Source organism: Centropristis striata, chromosome 13 (assembly GCF_030273125.1).
Source record: "Centropristis striata isolate RG_2023a ecotype Rhode Island chromosome 13, C.striata_1.0, whole genome shotgun sequence".
Classification (NCBI taxonomy): Eukaryota; Metazoa; Chordata; class Actinopteri; order Perciformes; family Serranidae; genus Centropristis; species Centropristis striata.
The window spans coordinates 28,144,692-28,168,030 of NC_081529.1; the positions used below are offsets into that span (position 1 = coordinate 28,144,692).

Below are 23,339 nucleotides of genomic sequence, written 5' to 3' on the forward strand. Positions count from 1 at the left end.
CGCAATGAAAACAGAAAAAAGTTGCCTGTGTTTTCTGAGTCTGACCCTTGCAGGATGGTTTGTGTTATGAAGTGCTAAATTATGCTGGGCTTACACCAAAAGATTTCCACAGTCTCAGACTAAAAACTGAAAGTCTTTAGTAAATCTAGGAGTTTTACTGGAGTCACGGCGTGCTCCCGACATCTCCATCGTTAAGTTTAAGGTAGTAATCTGCGTTGTTTCATATCAGTCTTTTCCTAGCCTTGGGTTTGCGATCTTTTCAAACGTGTTTGATATTATCGCAAGTCGCAGTGACGTAACACAACCAACAACCAATAGATGAGCGGGGAAAGGTCCCCAATTCCAGACCGGACAGTAAAACCACTTTGACAGGAAAAAGTAACATCACAATAATGTTAGTAAGCTCAGTCCTAAATAAAAATATAGTGATGTCATATATTTACGGCCACAAGTGGGATTTTTGGGGGCGCTCTTTCTTAATAAAGAGAACAGTAGGAGACCCAGTAAAAATGTATAAATAAATGTACATAAATAAATAATAAATAATCAATGATTAAAGTATGATTTTTTTGAGGGTGCATTTTGTGGCATCTTCTCCTCTTCTTTTTGTTGTTGTTGTTTTTCAACACAAACCACTGCACACACTAGAGCAGCTAGAGCCAAAAGCTGCTTCTACTAAGAGCATGATGGGAAAAATATGCACGCTGGGGAAAAAAATGCTAAAAGAATCTAGTTTTAGTCTTGTAAATAGTGACCCAGCAAGATTCACAGTCTGCCTAAAATCTCAGTCTAGACTAGACTGGGACTAAAAACTCTAAACACTTGTCTAGATGTGAGCAGGTGTCAGCTCATAGTTTTCCAGGAGTCTTTTCCAAATCTTTTCAAAGTCTTCTGATGGAAAGGTAGCATAAGTCAAGCATTTTCTGCTGGTGGTTGTCTGGCCTTGCATTGGCTGAAAAGATTTTTCAACCACATGCTTTTATTTGTGGTTGTGCTTTCTTACCTAAGGAGAAAACAGCGTCCTTGTTACTTCTGCCTTCCTTGACGTTTAACTGTTTTTTTCAAAGGATGAAAAAATAGTTGGCATGTTAAAAATCATTTTGTTACTGCTGTTAATTTTACTTTCTGTTTGTAGTCTTGGACATCAATTAACTATTTGTAATCCTTCAATGAGTGATTAGGATCTGTAAAAAAAAATCTCTCTGATTGAGTACATTTACACTAAGAACGCATTAGCTATCAACCAGACTTTAACTAACGGTTGCAAGTGCCAAAGGGTGCTTTGTAATACCCATACTACCATAATATTTAGTATGTAAGTATTTCCCAACACATAGTATGCCAAATGCAGTATGCCAATAATAATACTGCATCCGTTTTGCAGCGTGCAAGCCATTTTGCTTTTCTGGCTCTTCAGACCCACAATCCTCTGCACAGAATATAAATCAGCAAGAGGGTCAAAGTGCAAGGTGCATTGTTATAATAGGGTAGTTTGTTCTAATTTCGTGCACACTGCATGCAACAGTACATACTGTGTAAGAGCAGCTGCAGTAGCGAAAGTAAAAAAAGCAAAGTATGCAATTTGCAACATAACAAAATTAATGTTCTGGGACTCGAGATATCTGGGTCAAGACTTCCTTTACAGTCTGATTAGAAAATTAAGATGTAAAATTGGAGTTGGATTTGAGAGGCAGCATAATGCAGATAATTGTTTTTATTAAAAAGATAATAAAAAGTGAAATTGTCATCAGATGATAGTGGATGGGTTCTGAGATTGCATTTCACCTGATGCATTTATCTTTTTTTGCTCTCCACACTCACTGTTTCCTCCAGGCAATCAAAGCCCGGTGAAACGTACTACTCAGACTCCAGACAGAAAACCGGAACACTCATTTATTTTAAGAAACAATGATAAAACCATTGCACGTGTTGTTACTTCTCAACATTTTTACGTGAGTAACGATATTTACCTAGCAAACGGCAGATAATGGCTCCCTGTGCTTATTGCCACCATGGTATTGACTGTGTGATTGGTGCATGCATGAAAGAAGTCGTGCAGTCACACGGTCGATTAGCTCAGTGCGACTCACCTCACACTCAGTCTGTCCTCACTTTCTCCACTGTCTATGACTGCAAATTGCAAATCCTGCAGGGTGTCCCATCTCTACAGCAATTCATACAAAGTTATTTTCTAATCCAAAGGTGCAATTACACACCCCTGAGCTCCTGCGAGCCTGGGGAGCTGTTGCATATCTGCTTGTTGCTCTGTTTTCCATCATGTGTGTACAAAAGCCTTATTGTCAGCAGGCTGCTCACAGCGAGGGGAACCGTCGAGAAGTTGGAGAGGGCTATCGGTTCCAATGGCTGGACACACTCCACAAGTATGTGTTTGCTCACATCTGCTCATGTGAGAGGGACGGAACAGACAACGGATCCTGCGTTGCCATAGCAACAAAGAAGAAAGTTACTCCCCCACCCCTCAAATGTTACTGGGAAAGTGTGGGTTTATTCTGTGCATGTCTGACCATGTGGGATAGCATCACTCTGGATCCCTGGGAAGACCTCCCCACCCCCCCCACCCTCTCCCCCCATCTCTTCCTCTTCCTGCAGACAGAATAGATTGCAGTTGTTCTGCTTCTCTTTCATCTGTCTGTGTGTTGTGAGGAGACCACCAGCGAGTGGGGCCCGGCGTTATTCATCCTCGACCTGAGTCATCCACTCTTCCGTCTATAGGATGAAAGGAGAGCTACTGAGAATTCTCCCCTGAGGTGGTCAGACAGGAAATACAGTCACCGTCAGTCTGTCTGGTTGTGTGCCCGTACACATGTAAGAGCTGTCTGAAGAGGGTCTCTTTGTCATTTTAATCATGCCTCTCCATGAGCGGCCATGTCAGGCCAGCATGTGAATGGTCTAATAATCCTAATGACCCCGTTACAGGTGTGTATTTTAGGCCTGTGTGTGTACAGTAGATGTGTGCGTCCCTATAACACGAGGGTGCCAGAATGGAAAGGGAGAAAGAGCAGTAATTATGGCCTCCCATGTTCACCAGAAACATCAGAGGGAAGTAATTTGTTGCTCTATATTTAATCAGTGGAGATAACGAGACTGACTGCAGCTGTCTGGGCCTATGGGCAGGCGGACAAGCAGGAACACCATTTCCTCCAAAATCCCATTAGTCTTTTAATGTGGCCAGCCACAGTGTCTTATTTCCATACTTTTTCAGTGTTGAAATAATCATTATTACTCTTTCTATGTCCAATTTATTCAATTGTACACTCTTTCTTCCTCACCTTTTCCTCTATTCCCTTTTATCTCCCAGCCCTCCACTTGTTTCTGCTTCTCTATCTCTTGACTTGACGCCATAAAATAAGTATTTTATCTTTTCAATCACCTCTTTTTTTCTCTTGCACCCTCCCTTTCTTTGTCCCTGCCCATTTCTCCATCTCTCTCAGGGTGCAGGTAGAGTTCTATGTGAATGAGAACACTTTCAAGGAGCGCCTCAAGCTGTTCTTCATCAAAAACCAAAGATCCAGTGAGTTGCCTGTGTTTGGGATCAAACTTTCTCTGTCTGCAATCAGTCGGGTGAATTCCCTGTCTGCTGCTTGTTTGCTTTCTACATGAGCTGCTCTGATTTTTGATTGAAGAGATGTGTTTGATTTTAGTGCGTGATGTGCTGTCGTTCTTGCTCCACTTTTCATTGCCAGTTGTCCAACTTGTCTGCTCTTTGTGACTTCTTTATGTGTATGTGTTGTGATTTAGATTCTGTGGACATGTTATTTATTTTATCTTTTTTTTCCTGCATAAAAACCTGAACTTGAATTAGAAACGTGAGTCATTGGGAGGAAGAAAAATAATAAATAGAATACATAAAGAATAAATAGATAGATAGATAGATAGGTAGATAGATAGATAGATAGATAGATAGATAGATAGATAGATAGATAGATAGATAGATAGATTAAAATGATATAATATAATAACAATATAAAAAGCAAAAAAACTGTAAAAATTGTGAATAATAAATGTAAACCAATATTTAACATAAAATGTGTATATGAATAATATATAAATATTTATTCATAAAAACAGTAAAAAGGAATATAATAAAATCAAATATAAAATGTAAAATAATAAGTAATAAAATAATTTGAATTAAAAAAAGAATAATTTGTTAATATGAAAAGAAATGTGAAATATAATAACGAAATATAAGAAGGCAAATATGCATTCAAAGCAGTGAACATCACAAAAAGACTTTAATCCATTTTCATTAAGGGGTTAATTGCTGCTTGAATAACATACTTTAATAGTAATATGAACTGGGATTTAAGAGATACAAGATTAACTTTTAGCAGACAAGATAAAAAATACTACATAAATTTCACGCTACATTAGGCCAACCATTGTCAGCCATGGCTGCATGAGCTTTATTGAAAAGATATGATGAATTGTGTTTTGGAGAACAATCTGAGGCACTTTTTGTTAGTAATGATGAATGCTTTATGAGCTGCTGTTGGTTCCCAGCAGCTATTCTATTACTCTTTTTTTGTGTGTGTGTTTTCGAACACATTTATTTGTGTAGGTGCACAGAGCAAAGACTTCTTATGAGCTTTATTGAGTGCCATATTTTTAAATCATGTTAAGAGTATATATAAATTCAGTTGCTGATATTTATTTTTAGTGACTTTCTTCGTTTCCATTGCAGGTCTGCGAGTGCGAATGTTTAACTTTGCTCTGAAAGTGCTGAGCTGCCTCCTCTACATCGTCAGAGTGCTACTGGACAACCCGCAAGACGGGAGACAGGACTGGTGAGAGAAATGATGATAACAGCGGGCTTAATGATGTGAAACAAAGTCTTTGTGAGTGTACAGGCCTGATAGCAGGAACAAGTGCATCAGGTCAATAGATAGATAACAGTGTGTAGAGTATCCTGTAAAGGACCTGTAAGTACTGGATGTGGGATGATGGTGGGAGAAAAGAGAGGAGGTGGAGATGCAATCGGGAAAGTTATCCGATATTTACTGGGACTACACTGAGGGTCCAGTTTTAGTGAGAAGAGCTGGATTAGAAGTAATCTTGTAAAGCGGATCTGTCTCCACAGCGGTGTGACAGCGCTGGAGAAAGGTCTGCCTAAAACCATTATCATTCTGGGATAAGGGGAAAAACTGTTCCCGCTTGTTTTCATTTCTTTAAACCACTTTCTATTGTCTTGGATGATGCTAAGCCCCAGATGAAGTGTGTTCCTGCAAAGTAGAGAGTGGAGAAAGCAATACTGGATAGTGAAGAGTTCTGTCTGAAACAGGCGGCCAATGGCAGGCTGGATAAGTTCCTTTCATTGCTATTTTTATAGTTTGATGCTGGCGATAGCCAAGGCCGAAGGCAATATGTTTTCCGGTTCTCTATCCATCTGTCCGTCCTCAGAAATCCCTTGAGGAAATTTCTTCAAATTTGGTACAAATGTCCAGGAACTGATTGGATTTTGGAGGTGAGAGGTCAATATCTCTGTGACCTTACAAACGACCTTATTATAGTAACCTAAGAATTCATACGCTGCTTTTGACAAAATTTCACACAATTGTGTTGAAGATAAAATGATGGAAGTGGTGGCAATATATATCCAAAAGGTCAAAAATGAGCTTCACTTTCAATTCATAATGTTGCAGAAAAGAACACCTTTCTGGCCATTATCCAACACCAGATTGTTACCATGCTTCACACTTGTTCAGATACTGAATTGGTGATGCTAATCTTGGGTTTCCACAGTGAAACGATGATGTTTGCATAGACCTTCTGTTCTGCTGGCTTCACAGCAACACACATATTTGAAGCATCGTCTACTTTCATGCACAGACAAATATGCAAACTGGAACCTGACTTGTTGGTTTGGCGGGGACATGCAACCGCAAGACAGTGATTCTTTTTTTTCTTCTTCCCTGTAGTGTGAGCGGAGTAAACTGCACCAAACAAAACTCATCATCCCGTCCCTGGAGTGAGTTTGACTGGTAAGCATGTGAATCTCTAATTAAGAGTGATGGCCTGCAGAATAGGACCATGAAACCGCACACCAGGGAGGACGTCTTCAACACCGGTGCACTGGTCGGAAATATTGTATAAACCAATCAATGCAACTTCACTTAACTGACTCGCTATGCTGATATTGAGCATTACAGATCCACATTCATTCATTACAATCCAACTGTATGGATTACCTGTCAACATAATACGTATGTAGTGCCTGTGTAGCCTAATCAACAGCGATCTAGTGGAGATAAAGCATGTAATATACAGCAGCAGAAGGAGGGAGAGGAATCAGGAAGTGTGTGTGGACCTGAGGCTGTGCCGTGTCTCCTGCTCAGGGACGTATTGATCTAATTGGTGGCTGGTGACACTGGCTAAGCTCTGGCTCCAAATGAATAAGGAGCCTGACAGGGTGAGCTCAGGGAAGGGATGGGCTGCCTCCTGCTCCAGGCAGAGCCCGGGCAGGAGAGCAGCCACGATAAGCCCCAGGGTGTCTTTGGGGGAAAAAAAACGTTTTGTCTCTCAAAATAAGGCTGTAAATTTCTATTTCATTGTGTGAATGTTACTTTTCTTCAACAGTATGAACACACTGGAAGCTGGGCACTTTACTTTTGTTCAGTTGTAAACAGCACAATTAAGTCCGATGAGCTGTGTTCATGGTCCATGCTGAGTTTTACTGTGTTTGGCAGAAAGCAAATTTTTCATCACATTTTTGTCTCCTTTTTTGCCATGACTCTCTCCTCTGCTCTCTATTCTTTCCCTTTCTTCCTCTCTCTCTGCAGGAAACTGATCATCTGGGTGGATAGACCTCTCCCGCTGTGGGCACTGCAGGTTAGAAAGATCACTACACTCCTGTGTAAACAAAGCCTCAGTCTGTTTACACACACATATCTGCATACATGAATGCATTCACACACGGGTGCACGTCTGCATTCCTTTTTTATGCGTTTTTCAGCATTTAATTTACGGCAGATGAATTCCGATCGTTTTATCTGACACGTGTTTACACTAACCGTGTGATTACACATATATGTACTCGATCAGACATCAGACTGTCTCTTGCTTCACTTAAATCTGTTCCCTCTGAAGCTCAATCATAAGCACGCCTACTGATTCCACCCACGCTCTCCTCTTGCATCTCTCCGACTCCTAATTTATCTCTGCTCCGGTCTCTCTCCGACTCCTCTCTGTGTCTGCGTCTCTCAATTTCCACATAAATCTCTCTATCTCTCCTTCTTTTTCTTGCAGGTGCTTGTGGCTTTCATCAGCTTTTCAGAAACTATGTTGCTTGTGTATCTCAGCTACAAGGTGAGTAACTCGTGGCCCCCAACAATCTGAAGCCATTTGTGATGTCTGTTTGCTGTGATGTCTACATGCGTGGCGTGTGTGTGTGTGTGTGTGTGTGTGTGTGTGTGTTTGTATGTGTGGAATATGCTTGAGGGCAGTGCTGGGAGGGTGACTGTTAAAATGTATTCCACTACATATTACTGAATTCATGAGCCTATCTGTAATGTGCAATCTAATCAAGTAACATATTCTAAATACGTTTAAATACTTTACACTTGAAAAGCATAGATTTATACCAAGGCATGCCCAATCTTGCAGTGTTAAAAAAAGCGAAAAAATAATAATAATATGTTTTCCCTGTGATTCCGATCCGTTCCAAAATTTCACATGTTGTTCCATGCTACACCCTTCCGACAAGTAGGGTGAAAATTGGGCCAGTAGTTTTTACGTTATCCTGCTGACAAAAAGACATATGAAAAGCTGTATTATAATTTACATTTCAAGGGAAACATATTTTCTCCCTGATTATAATTGTAGTTTTAAACATATGGTTAACTTTATGATTTGAAACGAAACTACAGTTGAAACCATATGTTGAAACATGTGGTTAATATTGTGAAACAGTTGCAGTTTGGTTAGATTCAGGCAACAAAACTACTTGGTTCGGCTTTTGAAAGATTGCGATTTTGGTCAAAGTTGACATTTGGTTACAGAGGATGTGAACAACAGTCTTCTGGTTGATAGTCTATGTTTGTTTGAGCCACCCATCCACCCCGACCACCTTCACATTGCACATCTCATGTAATATATTATTAGATCAAATTGTCTTTTATTGTTATTTGTGAGTTTATTGTTATTCAATTATGTATCTTGTATTGGATTGGATTTTGTTGTTACTGTTATTCAGTTATGTAAAGCACTTTGGTCAACCTTGGTTGTATAAAAGGTGCTCTAGAAATAAACGTGACCTCCGTCAGGAACAAATGCAGTCCATGAAAAAAATATGTTTACCTCATTGACAATGCAACTGCTGACTTATTCATACACTGCAAAACCAACTGACAACAAAAAAAGAGAAATAAATAACTAGAATTAAGCAAATACATGCTTGAAAACAAGTAAAATGATCTGCCAGTGCAATAAGTAATTTTTTCTTTGTAAGAATTCTTTAAGTAAGTAAAAATATCTAGGCACTGGAAAAACAATGATGTCTTAAAAATAAGTCAAAAAATATGTATTTTAAGCAATTGTGGCTTGATAAGCCGAATTGTAACATTAACATAAGCCAGCAGTACTTGAAGCTAGCACGTTTTTTTCCCTCATTTCAGTATATGTGGGTAGATACTGGTGCGTAGAAAATGCTTTTGAAATAGCATTTAAACTACATACAACTAAAACTCTCAATTGGAAGCAATATTTTAGGTAACAACTCACCATATTCAACAGTTGAATCGATTGAAAATCATGAAAAAGCTCACAATGTCAATCCTAAAAATAAGTCTTTACACAAGATTGGAATCCCTGTGAAGAGGGGTTATTCGCTCATTTTTGTTACAAAAGACACATGTTTCTAAAATAAGCACATGAAGCTATGGCCAGTAGCTAAATAACGTATACTCAGAACATGACAATTAAGATACTATTGCTAAATATAAAAAGAAAATACTTGGTAATCTTAATGTGTTTTGCAGTGTATTTTGTGTTACGTAATCCCGTAATACATAATCCCATTTCATGTATTCTGGCGTTTCCCACACTCACTGTGTGTTCACTCCACTAACCTTCTCCCCTGGTGCTCCTCCTTTACTCTTGCATTTGGAGAGCCCTTCAGCAAGCCTTGAGGCCTTCTTAGCACCATCATGTTATTGACACATCAGAAAGACTTTGGGGGAGGCCCCTGTGTTGCTTTAGTGGGGGGCTGATCCATCATCGGGCTCCCCCGCTTTTGATGTACCTGACACTGTAAGCCTATAAAGGGCTCACTCTGCAGATTACTCTGGAGGCTAGAGGCCTTAGCATTTAGAGCTGACTGATTCCTGTGGACACACCCCGTGCCTGTCCACCTACACTCATCAGATTCAGGTCAGCCATATGCAGGTGGCAGACACATAAAAACAGCCATGGCTGACACATTAATTGAGCGACAAAGCTTTATAAAAACTGAGTAATGCTGCTCCTTTTCTCAAGGGGCACAAGAAGCTGTATAACCCTCATACATCCCGATCAATTATATTGTGTAAAAGCCAGTCGATACATTCCCTTCCACTCTCCGCAATCGCTCCTGTTATGTAGTAATTCCCGAAGGTCGCCATGACAATGGAGTTTCCCGACCTCATGTGTGTGCTTTGCGTTTCCAGGGCAACGTTTGGGAGCAAGTATTACGTGTCCCCTTCATTCTGGAGATGATCAGCGCCGTTCCCTTCATGATCACTGTGAGTGCAGAACACACACCACATGTTTAACACCTGCTGTAGTGATACATAAGTGATATCACAATAGACACATGCTCACATGACACATTTTCTTGCGAAGCAGCCAAGCAGTCTGACGGTTTCTCTTCTTGACAGGTGATTTTGCCATCCTTCAGAAATCTCTTCATCCCTGTATTTCTCAATTGCTGGCTCGCCAAACACGCTTTGGAGAACATGATAGTAAGTGAAGCGCTATCTCCCGATCCAATTTTTTCATTACTTTATCTCAACATCTCTGGTGTGTTATTTTGTTGGCATGCAATATCCATCTCTGTCTGTGACATCTCAGCTCACCAGCTCTTTCTCCCATGAAGGTAAATCAGTCAAGTTAAACTTGAACCTTGGGAAGTTTTACACATCCCTTGCATCCATTTGTCCTATGACAGCTAAGCTTGCTTCACATTTTTAATAAGCTGTCTCCCTCTCTGCTCCATATATTCCGACACTTTGCCATTTTCATCTTCCTCTTAGTGCGTTTTTATATTTCATCCATAGTTTTTTTTTTGTCTTGACAGTAGATGGTGGTGGCAGGCCCCCAATTTGGAGAAGCAGGCAGGGAAACTAAGCAATGTACAAAGAGATGCTCTAGACGGGGGCAGCAGCAAAAAATCTTACCTCCCAGGACACACAGGAAGTTGTTGGTTTACTGCAGCCTCAGCCTCTGGTCTGGTCTCTCCATTCTTGAGTTTGTTTGTGTTATGTACAATGTGTTTTTACGCTCACTTGAGGTGTTTTTTGTCTTTTCCGAAAAATAGTTAATGTGCTAAACGGGAGATGGAAACGATTTTTCTAAATAACTTCGGACTTAGCAAAAGTTTAACTCACATGACTGATCAGCTGTTTCAGCCAAAGTTCTCCGAATAGCAATGTCTTTTTTATTGCTGTTTTTTATCTCTTGTACAATCTCTACTTCTTCTACTTTTTATTGATGGATTAGCCTACAGCAAAACATTACACTGCCATCTTCTGACAAAAGCACTTTAATGCAGCTTTGTTTATTTGCTAAACCAGTTGATGGAAACATCCCTAAATCGCATTTTCTTAAATGCGACATTTCAAATTGTCTCTTCAAAATTTCTTTCAACTTAATGACACAAACAAACTCAACTATCAAGGCACATTAGACTAGAAACTCCTGTGTTCTGCAAGGTTTATTTACTATTTTTGTCGAAGGAATCTGTGTTCTTTTGACAAGAGCATAGTTTCCTCTATGTAAACTTTAACAGGGGTGTCTGGTGGCCAAATTTGCAGTGAATTCTAAATAAAGAGTTCTCTTGATTTTTTTGCTAAAATGTGTTTTGCTGCTGCCTCCTTCCACAGCAGTACATTGATTAGCTTTAGTGCCAGTACTCCAACCCTGTTTTCCAAACTGACCTCCATCTACTGTAGGTTATACATTAACCCATAAGAACCCAGAGCCTGTAATCCTTAAAAAGGAAAATTATGGGAGATATACCATAGACCAAGTGGACCTTATGATATATCTTATTTTTAAATGAATAAACTAGACACCTTTTCTGCTTACAGAAACACAATTTTGCCTTTTTCTTTGCATCTCCACCACATATATCAAAATTGTGACTTTAATAGTGCTTTTAGACAACAAATTCCATTTCAGATTTGTTTTTAAGTAACAAAATAATAATAAATCGAGAATAAATAAATATAAATAACACTGCCTTATTGGATGGCTTGTCAACAAGCTACTGTAGCTGTAGAACACTAAAAAACACACTTATGTACTTGAGAAAACATACATGAACATTACTAGAACATTTAAAATGTTTGTGACACCCATGTCACCGTGGGATCTTATGGGTTAAATATGGATATGTACCTCATACAATCACACTTCAAAACAATCTGAACTATCCCTTTAACAATACAGCCTTTGGACTGTTGTGGTTTCTACACATATGTATATCATACAAATATGCGTTTGTCTCTCTGCAGAATGATCTCCACAGGGCGATCCAGCGGACACACTCAGCCATGTTTAACCAGGTGGTGATACTCATCAGCACGCTGGTGTGCCTCATGTTTACGTGGTGGGTATCCCTTCAATGCTGACATTGACCTGAAAGGGGGGTCAACCAGGAAAGAAAAGACAGAAAAGGCAGACATTGAATGAAGGTTGGATAGGAAGTAAAAGCTGTGGACAGGGTGAGAAAAGCAGCAGAAATGGTGCAAAAGCAAAGCTACAGAGCAAAAGGAGAATAAAAAATGAGCGAAAAGATAAAAAGACAGCAAGCAGAGAGGTAATTGGTAACTGTGAGAGTGAGATAGTGCTCTGAAACGACAACTGGCGATTGCTTCAGTACAGTGGAGGATGTGTCAGCTTGCTGCATGTCTGGTGTGAAAGCCTGAGTTAATCCAGAAGATCCTACACAACGTAAATTAAGCTCTCTGACCATCTTGCAGTTGACATTTGCCTGTTGACTCATCTATCCCTTAAAGAACACAATTATACGCACAGCTTGCACTCACACACCTAAATGTCCACAAAGGCGCTCAAGCATGCATCCACCCCCATGTCCACAGTCACACATACATACACACACACACACAGGCGCGAAAGACAGCTCCCCATGTGTAATGTGCCCCCACAGGCATCTATACCCAGCACGAGAAGTCTCAGCCATGCTCACTTCCTCTTCTTACTTTCTCCCTCTTCCCCACCTTCATCAGCATCTGTGGGATCCAACACCTCGAACGAGCGGGCAACAACCTGACGCTGTTTGACTCGCTCTACTTCTGCGTCGTCACCTTCTCCACGGTCGGCTTTGGGGACGTCACCCCCCAAATATGGCCCTCGCAGCTCCTGGTGGTCATCATGATCTTCGTGGCACTCATCGTGCTTCCCATCCAGGTGAGAAACAATCAACAGATCAGTCTGAAGTTTGAATGTTAGGCGATGCATTATATAACTTGAAAGGTGTGTTTGAAAAAAAAGCCAAAGAACATTTTTTTATTTTATGAGTTGGAGTTGGAGAGCTCTGAAGGCAGAAACCCATCTCACACATATTTTATTTTCAATTTAACTTTTGGAGCAGCCAGCAGGGGTTTTGCCAGGCTGTCCTCCAGGTAATATGGAGGTAGAAAAATCCCAGATAAACTGAGCACAGATCAGCCTTGTCAGATATACTCACATACACCTATTCATTGATTGCCAATGTATATTCCAGATATATAACACTCCTAATAATTTAAACGTGTTGTTATATGTTATTTTTTCATACAATAAACTGTCAGTATTGAAGTGAAGATGGCTCATTTAAGTGTTACTTTTAGAGAACTATTTAACAGTTTTTACCTTTGATGGTATTGATGTTACACTGAAAAAAAAAAAGTTTTTGGCCCTGTAATTATTATTTCAATCTATATAAATTCTACAAACAAATACGAATTCAGTGCTTTTACTTTAAAATAGCAGTTTTTCATGTATTGCATTACTTAGTGATTGTTTGTTATTATGTGTCCTCAGTTTTGTATGTAAATTGAATAATTCGTTCCAAGTAATATTCACTAAACCAGTTCATTGGCTTCAATAGTTGATATTTCCAAGTAAAATGTAATTAAGGTCAGTAATCAGTGAATTTGCAATTTACTTGTGTATTTTCATTTAAAAAAATAAGTTGTTCTATTAAATAAATATTACACAGAAACAGCCTGAGTAAAGATTACAAACACTTTCTGTGTGGAAAAAGCTTTTTTTTAAGCAAAAATCACTCCAATGTTTTTCAGTGTATAATAATTGTTTGTTAGTAGCCACAACCCCAATTTTCTCGCTTGATAACCACTTCCATAACTGCAACCTTTCTACATTTTTTCTATTCCACAAACTTTCCCGCAATGTACCCTCTGTGGTAGCCCTGGCTGGGAATCACTGTCTTAAAGTGATTAAAAAAATGTTTTAAATGATAAGATGGGATAGCTTTGCGATCCACAAAAGCCATGCAATTACTTTTCCTTGGTAAGCTTGTGACAGTAAAGTTTATAATAAAACTTGTATTTCCCCACAATAATGTGATGACTCACTGCATCCCACGTAGATTTACAACACTATTTTTACTCCGAGAACATCGCTGTGTCTTCCTTACTCGATCGCTTCCCCAAATCCCTCTCCTGTCATTTAGCAGCTCCACAGAGGGAACTTTATGACAGAGAACTGCAGGAAGAGTTCACACACACACACACACACACACACACACACACACACACATGCATACTATTTGTGACTAACAGTTGCAGCCTAATGGTTGTTCCTCATATTTGTGTAAACCCTCTATCCCTGAGGTAGCTGACGTGCATGTGTTTCACAGAAGATGTGAAAGTGCTAATGGGATGAATTTCCTGTGTGTCTGAGGTGTGTGTGTGTGTGTATTGTGCCTGCAGTTAGAGGGCCTCTGTGGACAGGAAATCACACTCACACACTACTGATAAACAATTCACAAATGATTTGGTTTACTTACATTCTTGTTTTGTTGCAAATTGGATTTCTTCTGTGATGACGCTGCATGTCTTTGATCGCTTTTTCTTTGTTTGTAATATTGTCACATAAGCAGTAGGTGTAAAGCTTGCATCCCACGCATGCATTATGGCTATTGAGCACGCTCTCACTGTTTTGTTTTTTCCTTACACTGTGACCAGGTTGGAGCAAATATCTTCACATATAAACCTTAAACAAAAAAACAAAAAAAGACAACCGCATGAAGACACTTTTGCTTAACTTGCACTAACCTACTTGTGAAAAAATCCCGTTTTGTTCGTCACCATCATGGATGCCATGTCATCCTCCCCACTCCCTCTCCCCATCTTTCATCCATAAATACCCCTTGACATTTAGAAACTGGCCCCCCTAAGCCCTAACCCCTGCGTGTGTGTGTGTGTGTGTGTGCGGGCAAGTGTCTGTTCTCCTGTCTGACTCTGAGTCCTGCCATGACCGCTCTCTAGGCTGCACAGGGGAGCCACAGAGCACATCAGGATTCAGCTGCTGTCTTTTTTCTGCCTCTATTGGTTTCTCTGTACCTGTCCACAACAGGCCACAGAAAACACACCTCTTGACAAGTTATTGTGAGCCTTAAAAGGATATTGATTTGAATAGAGGAGAATTAGCCAACCATTTAGCTAATTTCTCTTGTTTTGGATTCAGCTTCACAAGTTTGGAGACTAACAAATCACGGTGGTCTAAAATGGAGGCGTCATTGTTTCACCGCAGATCTGCCACAGGTGGTGCCACCGAGAACTGGCTGTACTGAAAATGATGGCTGAATAAAACACTATTGTCATATCGGTGCGTGTAGCCAGATGGTATTTTCCAACTTTAATGAGCTGACATTATCTCACCTCAAAATCAATCAGATTTATATGGGGCTATAAATGATGACTTCCTAGACAAAAATTGAACACAAATAAACTCAGTCTATTGCAGGGATGCTAAATTTGCTAAGCCTGAGGGCCACTTTTGCAAAATATACAGGATCCAGGAGCCACTTAAGGTCCAATCAGACAGAGTACAGTATGCAGTCTTGTTGGGTTTTTTTATTTATTGTAGCTCAGATCTGTACCTTTTAGCATAAAAAAAGGGTGAGAGACTGGTCTCACTTCCCCATGTCCAACATACTAGTGGTATGGTAAGTGAGATCGCTGTGGGTACACAGAAGGAGGAGAAATCACAGGAAACTAATCCAGGAGCTTGGCTGGGATGATGGTCAGTTCAAGGCTAGTTTTAGGATGAATCCAACATTCAATCAGACAGTGAGGAATAATGCATCACGCATCACCTTTTTCCATGGTGAGTTGACATTTTCAACTTAAGATGTTCATTGAAAATGATTACAAAAGCTGCCTCAAGCTGACAAAACTCACTCTGTTCGATCTGCTCTGAATGTTTTTGGCACAGAGGACACTAGGTCCTCTGTGCCAGAGGTCACCTGTATGGCAGGTGAACAGAAAATAAATGTATTGCCAATCATGTTGAGGCTGGGCCATATAGGATCTGAGGACATTCAGGGCATTGCCTGGACCCCTTTCTTGGTCCCACCAGGCACTTTAATGGGCAGTAAATTCAGTATTACAGGTCTATTGAGTCAGTTGACGTGGCGTTAGTGTATAAACATTTTTTGGAGATCTGCTTCTTGCAGGAGGACTGCACTGTGTACTTCAAACTACAGTGATCAGCATGTTTTTGCTGCACAGTAATCTGTGCTATTAATAAGTTTAAAGCGATGTGCTCACAGTCAAATATTTGTGGATTCCCAGTGGAAAGCTGTGAAACACGAAAACAGTCTCAAGAATTTTATGACTCGTTCTTGCATCTCTTCATCTGTATAATCCGATCATCCATCACCCAGCCCTCCACACACATTGGTGCAATTTTGTTCAGGCCTACTGTTGTTGCTGTAACTAACATGTCGTGTTCCATTCTGAACCAAATCTCCACCTTTCATAATTTCCCCAAAACACTCTCCTTAATCAAACAAAAACACTACTCTATATAAGGCATTGTTTTCTCTTCTTGTGCCACCTGGCTCCTCCCTGTATTCCAGCTGACTTAATCCAATTTCCATCTGTTGAATGTGACGGATGTCATCCTGAATGTAGTTCGAGCAGCTGGCCTTTCTGTGGATGGAGCGGCAGAAGTCTGGGGGGAACTACAGCCGCTACAGGGCGCAGACGGAAAAACACGTAGTGCTGTGCGTCAGCTGTCTCAAGATCGATCTCCTCATGGACTTCCTCAATGAGTTCTTCGCTCACCCCCGACTGCAGGTCTCTCCAAATGGTTTTAAGTAGAATGAGAGGGTGTTGGGGGGTCTCTTGTTTGTGTGAATTTGTTGTGTCTAATCCTCTTCAGGAGGCTGAACAGCTGAGGTTAAAGCAGAGGATTAAATCAGCAATAGCAAGGATCAAACTTCTGTCTTATTCATGTTGGAGCAGATGGGAATGTTTGCTTGAGGATGCATCCATGTGTGCATATCACTTTGTTCATAATAGTGTATCAGATTTGATTGGTCCTCACCACTTCAAAGGGCTAGGGTTAGGAGGGGACTTCAGGTAATAGTTAAATTGACCACTAGAGAGCATGCAGGTTTAAGGCACTTCAGCATTAGCTGCACTTATCAGACTCCTAAACTACATCCTCTTCTTTTATCTAACCCCCTTTCTCCTAAAGATTGGCAAGTAAAAAAATAATGTAACCTGTGACCATGTCTTGCTTGTTGGGTTGTAAATTGTGTGTGTGTTTGTCGGTGTGCAGGACTACTATGTGGTGATCCTCTGCCCAGCTGAGATGGATGTCCAGGTCCGGAGGGTCCTACACGTCCCTCTGTGGGCCCAGCGAGTCATCTACCTGCAGGGTTCTGCCCTCAAAGACCAAGACCTGATGAGGGCAAAGTGAGTCAAAAACAGCAACAAAAGAGTCTGATTTTATAGATGTTTTTAGATTCATATTATATTGTATTTGAGGCATTCTGATTTCTAGTAGTCAGAGTAGAATTGACCAATCATTTGGTTGAAAGCATGTAAAAAAATAGTTAATGTTGAGCGAAAATAAGGCAGAACAGATCGAAATGCAATCTTGAAACCCACTGGCAATCATCAATGACAGTTTAGTTTTCCATAATGCAGAAGTCTTGGCCCAAATAACCACTGGCTACACTGGAACCCCAGAAATATCGCCTATTGCCCCCAGAGGCTAAATCATCACCAGTCCAATAGCCCATGTGTTCAGAAATTGGTTTCATCTCGATCTATAGACCACCTGTTTCCTTTTCTAAGCATTATTATCACAAAATCATTCTGCGGCCATGAAAAAGCCCAGAACAGAAATGAGTGGTGACCCATTGAAATGAAAGGCCTCACATGTACAAGCATGTGCTCATAATTAATACCTAATACAGCCTTTAGGTAACAGCTGTAATTACAGTTTGAGTCATATTGCTTATTGTTTACCCCCTGGCTTTTCATAATACAGCCGCAGCACCTTAGTCTGGCTTTGTCACAGCGAAAGAAAAGGAGTAAAAAGCTTGTTTTTTTTTAATCTCCCTGTCTCCTCGCCTCCTTCTATCTCAACCCTAAATAGCGTGGGCTTGAAAGACACGTTGGTTCGTTTGTTGTTCTATTGTCCTGCTCTTTTCTCTTTTGTCCTCTCCCTCAATAACATGACAACACCCTCCTTCCCATGTCTTCTCTCCTCATCGCTTCCCCAATTTTCTCTCTCTCTCTCTCTCTCTCTCTCTCTGTGTCTCTCTCTGTCTCTCTCTCTCTCTTCATCTATATCTCTCTCGCTCCCATGGCCACATGCTCTACTAACTGCCTGCAGGATGGACGATGCTGAGGCCTGTTTTATCCTCAGCAACCGGTTTGAAGTGGACCGCATTGCTGCTGTACGTTCCTCATTGCTTCTCTGTTATTGCCATGACTCCCTCACACTGCAAAACACCAATATTAAGACTGCTTGCCTGAGAATAAATCTAGTTTTTCTAAGACAAACAAAAAAAAAAAAATTCTGGTAATTTGCTTTGAACATTTTTCTGGGCTGAACACTTGCTTCATTAAAAAAAAGCAGCTTTGGAAAGGAAAGGAGTAGATTTAGCTCACTGCATTGGCTGGAGTTTTGTGCTTGTTGTTTTATGCTTGCTCGTTTTTATATTTTTCCACCAAAAATAATAATTGCATGGTAAAAAAAACCCCACAGAAGCTATGAGTAAAAGAAACACAGGATTGATACAAAACTATGTGTGCAAAAAAAAGACAGTGAACTCTCTATAGGTGTGGTGTGATACAGCACAGCACCCCACTATAGTAAGTTAATCAACACCCTGGTTTTCACACTGAATAATACGGCAGCTGAATTGTAATGACTTTGCTGATCCCCTGATTTTTATCTCTGAAGTATCATTATCAGGTGACAATTTCTATTTGTTAAAATACATTCATTTTTCAGATTATTGGCTCTGTGCTCGAGGAAAAGCCTCTTAGAGCTGCCAGCATGGCTGTAAACTCCTTTAAATGCATTTTCAACAACTCTCTCCTGGCCAGTTTTACTCAGTTGACTACTGATGGCCTTGCAACGTGTTTAGTAGAGCCTTGAATACTTCTTTGTCGAAAGATGTCAAAATGGCATTACTCTGAAATGCTAGAAATGGCATTTTAATGCGATCAATGGTTTAAAAGGATTCTTAAAGAGGAGCTCCAATCTGATGCTGCCAACTGTGGATTTCTACATCTCTTTCTCTCCCTTCTTTTCACTTCATCCATCTCATCCCGCTGCGTCTCCAATTTCCTCAGGATCATCAGACCATCCTACGAGCCTGGGCAGTGAAAGACTTTGCTCCAAATTGCCCCCTGTATGTCCAGATCCTCAAGCCGGAGAACAAGTTCCACGTCAAATTTGCAGGTGGGTGAGTGAGTGTGAGATCAATACACTGACAGTGACTTGAGGTGTGTGAGAAAGGTGTGTGTGATGCAACTTCTGTTATTCGATCACAACTGAATGCAGATAATAAGGGGATGACACCTATGGAAAAAATGTTCTTGTGAAGTTTGACAGTTTGTGAACAGAGGTGTGTTTTGCAAAAAATGGGTGATTATTTTATTTTGCAATGACATGGGAACCAGAGCTGTCCTGTCTGTTTATTTTATTGTTCTCTACCTGAGTTTGTCAGCTTGATTCATAAGCCCGTAAATTGTCTTTTCTATCAGTGTGCCTTCGCTGCACACAGCTCCCCATCCTTCCAGCTCTGAAGAAGTGCTGGACAGATTGGCTCAGCTTGGCTATAAGCCCTCTAAGGGTTTCTTTGAGTTTTTTTTACATTTCCTTTTGGAGAGCCTTCCCTTCTTCTCCTGATCAACAGAAGACGCCAGTCAATCATCTGCTGAGTGAAAGAAGAGGAATCAAAGTCTCTCTCACCCTTTCCTCGCTTTATCACATCTCTCTGCCTACAGCCCCGGAGAACTCAATTCTAGCTTGCCGCCCTCATCCCAGCTGTCTCTATCAATGATTAACGTTTTACTTCGCTACCTTGGCAAAGAAAATCCCCTTCTTTTGATGAGTTCTGCCGTTGTGCTAACCTGTCAGACGAGTTCACACCGCAGGCGATCCTCCTTTGCCCCTGCAGTGCTGTTTAAACAATCAACTGTAACAGCCTGGCTGAGGTCTTTCTTGTTTTTCAGCCAGGAATCATTACATCAAAAGATAAATTCCTGTTAATTCATGATAACACCCACTCTATATTATGTGAGTACCATGTAGCTGTGAGGAGACGCTCCTGCTCCTGTGCTGGGAGCCACACAGCTGGAGGATACGGTTTATGTGGATTGCTTTGATGTCTTATCTTACTTGTGTTAGACATCATTGAAGTATCCTCCTCATTCATTTTGAAATATGTTACTATTCCTTATGCAATAGCGAGCAGTCATGCACTTGTTGACACAAAAGCCATGCATTGCTGAATAATGTATGTTACTTACCTCAGAAAAATGAACAGCAACTCCTTGGAGTGTCTGTTAGTTCAACCAAACGCTGAACAAGACATTTTTACTGAACAAAACGTTCAAATAAACTGTCACTAAGTGAAAATACAGTGGAAGGGTCAAAGTTATGAGACCAAATCCTTTTTTCTATTTCTTTTTTTAACTTTATTGACACGTTGCCGTGGATACGCATTGTTCTGCTTCTCTTCTGATGAGGGCTCGACTTGTTATCCACCTGTCAATCAAAGGTAGCCACGCCCCAAATCATACAATTCTTTTTCTTCTATTTTCTTCTATTGACATCAAATTGTCTTGAAGGAGATTTTTTTACTAGTGATTGAGACCATAGTGTTGTCCTAAAAAAATCTGAATAAATCAAGTGAGAAGTTTTCTAATTTTGTATTAAAATGAATGGACAGTTTTATGCAGCCACACTTAGCACCCCCTGCTGGAATTTTCAATAGAATGCAGGTTAAGGCACTTCCTGGTTTGTCTCCATGCTCAGACCTGCCGCCTGGACTAACTACAGTAGATGATAGCCGCAGAGTTTGATGAAGCAGGTAGGAATATAAAATGTAGCAAATCATATTTTAGACACCTTAAATAATCAATATCAGTTTAAGTTTTTGGTATATTTTGAATTTTTGTACAGCTATACCTTTCCACCAGACAGCTCTTCCAACAAGGAACTGAAGCTGTTATATCCGTCTTTCAAAGCCACCAGACAAAAACTGTAATTTTACCTCACAGAACACAGGAGTTTGGTCTACCGCTGCCTCTATTGTTGAACTTCTTTGTGTTGTGACTTTGGTGAATCCAAATTAACCCGTTAAAATGCCAAAATTACTGTTTATGTCAAAGGAGTCTTGTGGCTTTCACAGTTGCTGGTCTACCACTGCCTGGATGAGTTAATTAGTTTGTTTTTGTGTGAGTCTTAAAAGCACACAGAATAGCATAAACAAACCAAACAATAAAGGTAGCAGCATGCAGACTCCATGCTCTGTGAGGTTAAATTACTGCTTTTGCCCAAGGAGTCTGGTGGATTTGAAGAGAGCATAACTGCTTCGGTTTCCACTTGGAAAGAGCTGTCTGGTGGCAATAGAGCAATGAAAATACTGTAAAAAAGTAGCATCCTTTTAAACTAATAAGGATTTTTTTTAGGTGAGTAAAATAAATATAGCAGTCCATTGCTTAGCTTTAGTGCCAATACTCCTGCCTGCTTTTACAAACTGGGAGCATGCCAGCATCTACTGTAGGTAGCACACTGACTATTGATAAGTACCTCATACAACCCCACTTCAAAAAAATCCAAACTATTCATTTAAGTGCCTGTTTAGAAATACAAACACAGAGCTCATAATACAGTGACCGTAAAGTCCCTCTAACCCTGAAGGCACCATACTGTAGGTAGACTCAGGGAGCAGATCAGTGTGCAGTCACAAGGACATTATTGTAAGCACAGATGCCATGTTTTGACACCACTTGGAATATATCCACTAAGTGCTAGTGTGGGAGGCATTAATGAGCAAGAGATACAACATTTAATTTGATCCGCAGGAAAAGCTTAATAACAGCTCAGTGTTCATTAGAAAAGATCTGTCGGTGTGATGCTGCAGCAGGGCAGGAAACCCAGAGGTGTGTGAGTAACCGCGCAGATTTAGGTGCAGATTGTCGATTGATTATCTCCCCAGTTTGAGTTTTGACTGACAAAAGCCAGTCGCCCCCTGAGCTTGTTGATAGCAGCTCACTCAAACCTACTGATTTAATTAGCTCAACTCATGGACCTGTGGTCTGGTCATAATTGTACTCCTGTGGATGGTGCAAAAAAGCACACACACACACACACACACAAACACACACTCACACACACCTTTAAACAGCAGGCTGAAGAGAAGGGTGTGTGTGTCTGTGTGTGTGTGTGTGTGTGTGTGTGTGTGTGTGCGCGCAGTGTCAAGGTCTGTAATTGGTTTCTCTCTTGGTCTGGGTCCAGGCACCTGAAGGATAGAGAGCAGGATGGAGGGCTGTGGAGAACAGAAGATAGGGAGTGAACGGATCACAGTGGTGTAGAGCGGTGGAGGAAGGACATTGGAAATTGGATATCAGAAAAAAAAAGACTCTTGGTGTATGACTGCGCTGTTTGTGCTCTGGGAGTTGGAGATGTGTGTGTTGGTGTGTAAGACACAGACAGACAGAGTGGATTGTGTGTGTAACAATAATGAATGTTGTTGCTCCAGAGATGCAACATCAAAGTTTTCATCTTCGACTCTGCAGGCTTTCAGATATGGAGGACGAAAGCTGCCAAAATGGAAAAAAAGAAAAAATAAATACATGAATGGATAAATAAAATGAAAATGCTGTCAAATATCCCGAAACATTATCTTAAAAATAACTTTAATTAATTGTTAAATGTGATAAAATGATTGCTTCTTTATTTATTTACCTTTGTATTAATTCCCCTATTCATTTAGTTGTTTGTAAACACTATAAAAATGAAATAATTAATTATGAAATGTATTTAATTTTTCATATATTTATTTACTTTTGGATTATTTATTTATGATTAATTTCCCTCTGCATTATTCCTCTACCTTTTTACTTATACATCTAGTATGCATAAAGAAAATTAATACATAAATTAATTAAACAAAAATGCATAAATACATTTAAAATTAATAAATAATAATGACAGGAACAAAAAATGATTAAAAAAATGTTTGCAATCAACGAATTGATTTTTTAATGTGATTTTTGGTACATGTAATGACATATTAAGAGTCTATTTGTTTATTTATTTTTGGCTCCTCCATATTCAGATGCCTATTGCTGTGTAAAAGCTTCCACTTCTGCAAAATTCAAAGACTCCTCTGTGTGTTTGTGCTGGAGCTGCATTATAATGTACTGTTGTGAGCAAAAAGAACATTGGTACTTCAGCAGAAGATCCACAATCAGCTATTTTAATTGTCTTTCACCTGCTCAGCTTCAGGCGCACACAGACCGGACTAATTTATTAAAAACTGCATTTACATCTCAGCTGGCTCTCCTGTTCCTCAGACTGGCAGCTGATTGATGCTTCATGTCAGGCTCTGACGT

General features: G+C 40.2%; 1 protein-coding gene across 1 annotated transcript in view; it reads left to right on the plus strand.

The window, feature by feature from the left end:
• LOC131983792 (potassium channel subfamily T member 2) overlaps nt 1–23,339 on the plus strand; it is a 57,589-nt gene that overhangs the window by 16,433 nt on the left and 17,817 nt on the right. Inside the window, exons 2-14 of the mRNA XM_059348602.1 lie at nt 3,453–3,532; nt 4,706–4,808; nt 5,940–6,002; nt 6,801–6,849; nt 7,267–7,326; nt 9,663–9,737; nt 9,873–9,956; nt 11,730–11,824; nt 12,465–12,645; nt 16,380–16,544; nt 17,032–17,168; nt 18,097–18,160; nt 19,065–19,173. Coding sequence (XP_059204585.1) covers nt 3,453–3,532; nt 4,706–4,808; nt 5,940–6,002; nt 6,801–6,849; nt 7,267–7,326; nt 9,663–9,737; nt 9,873–9,956; nt 11,730–11,824; nt 12,465–12,645; nt 16,380–16,544; nt 17,032–17,168; nt 18,097–18,160; nt 19,065–19,173 — 1,265 coding nt within the window. The remainder of the gene's footprint in view (nt 1–3,452; nt 3,533–4,705; nt 4,809–5,939; nt 6,003–6,800; nt 6,850–7,266; nt 7,327–9,662; nt 9,738–9,872; nt 9,957–11,729; nt 11,825–12,464; nt 12,646–16,379; nt 16,545–17,031; nt 17,169–18,096; nt 18,161–19,064; nt 19,174–23,339) is intronic.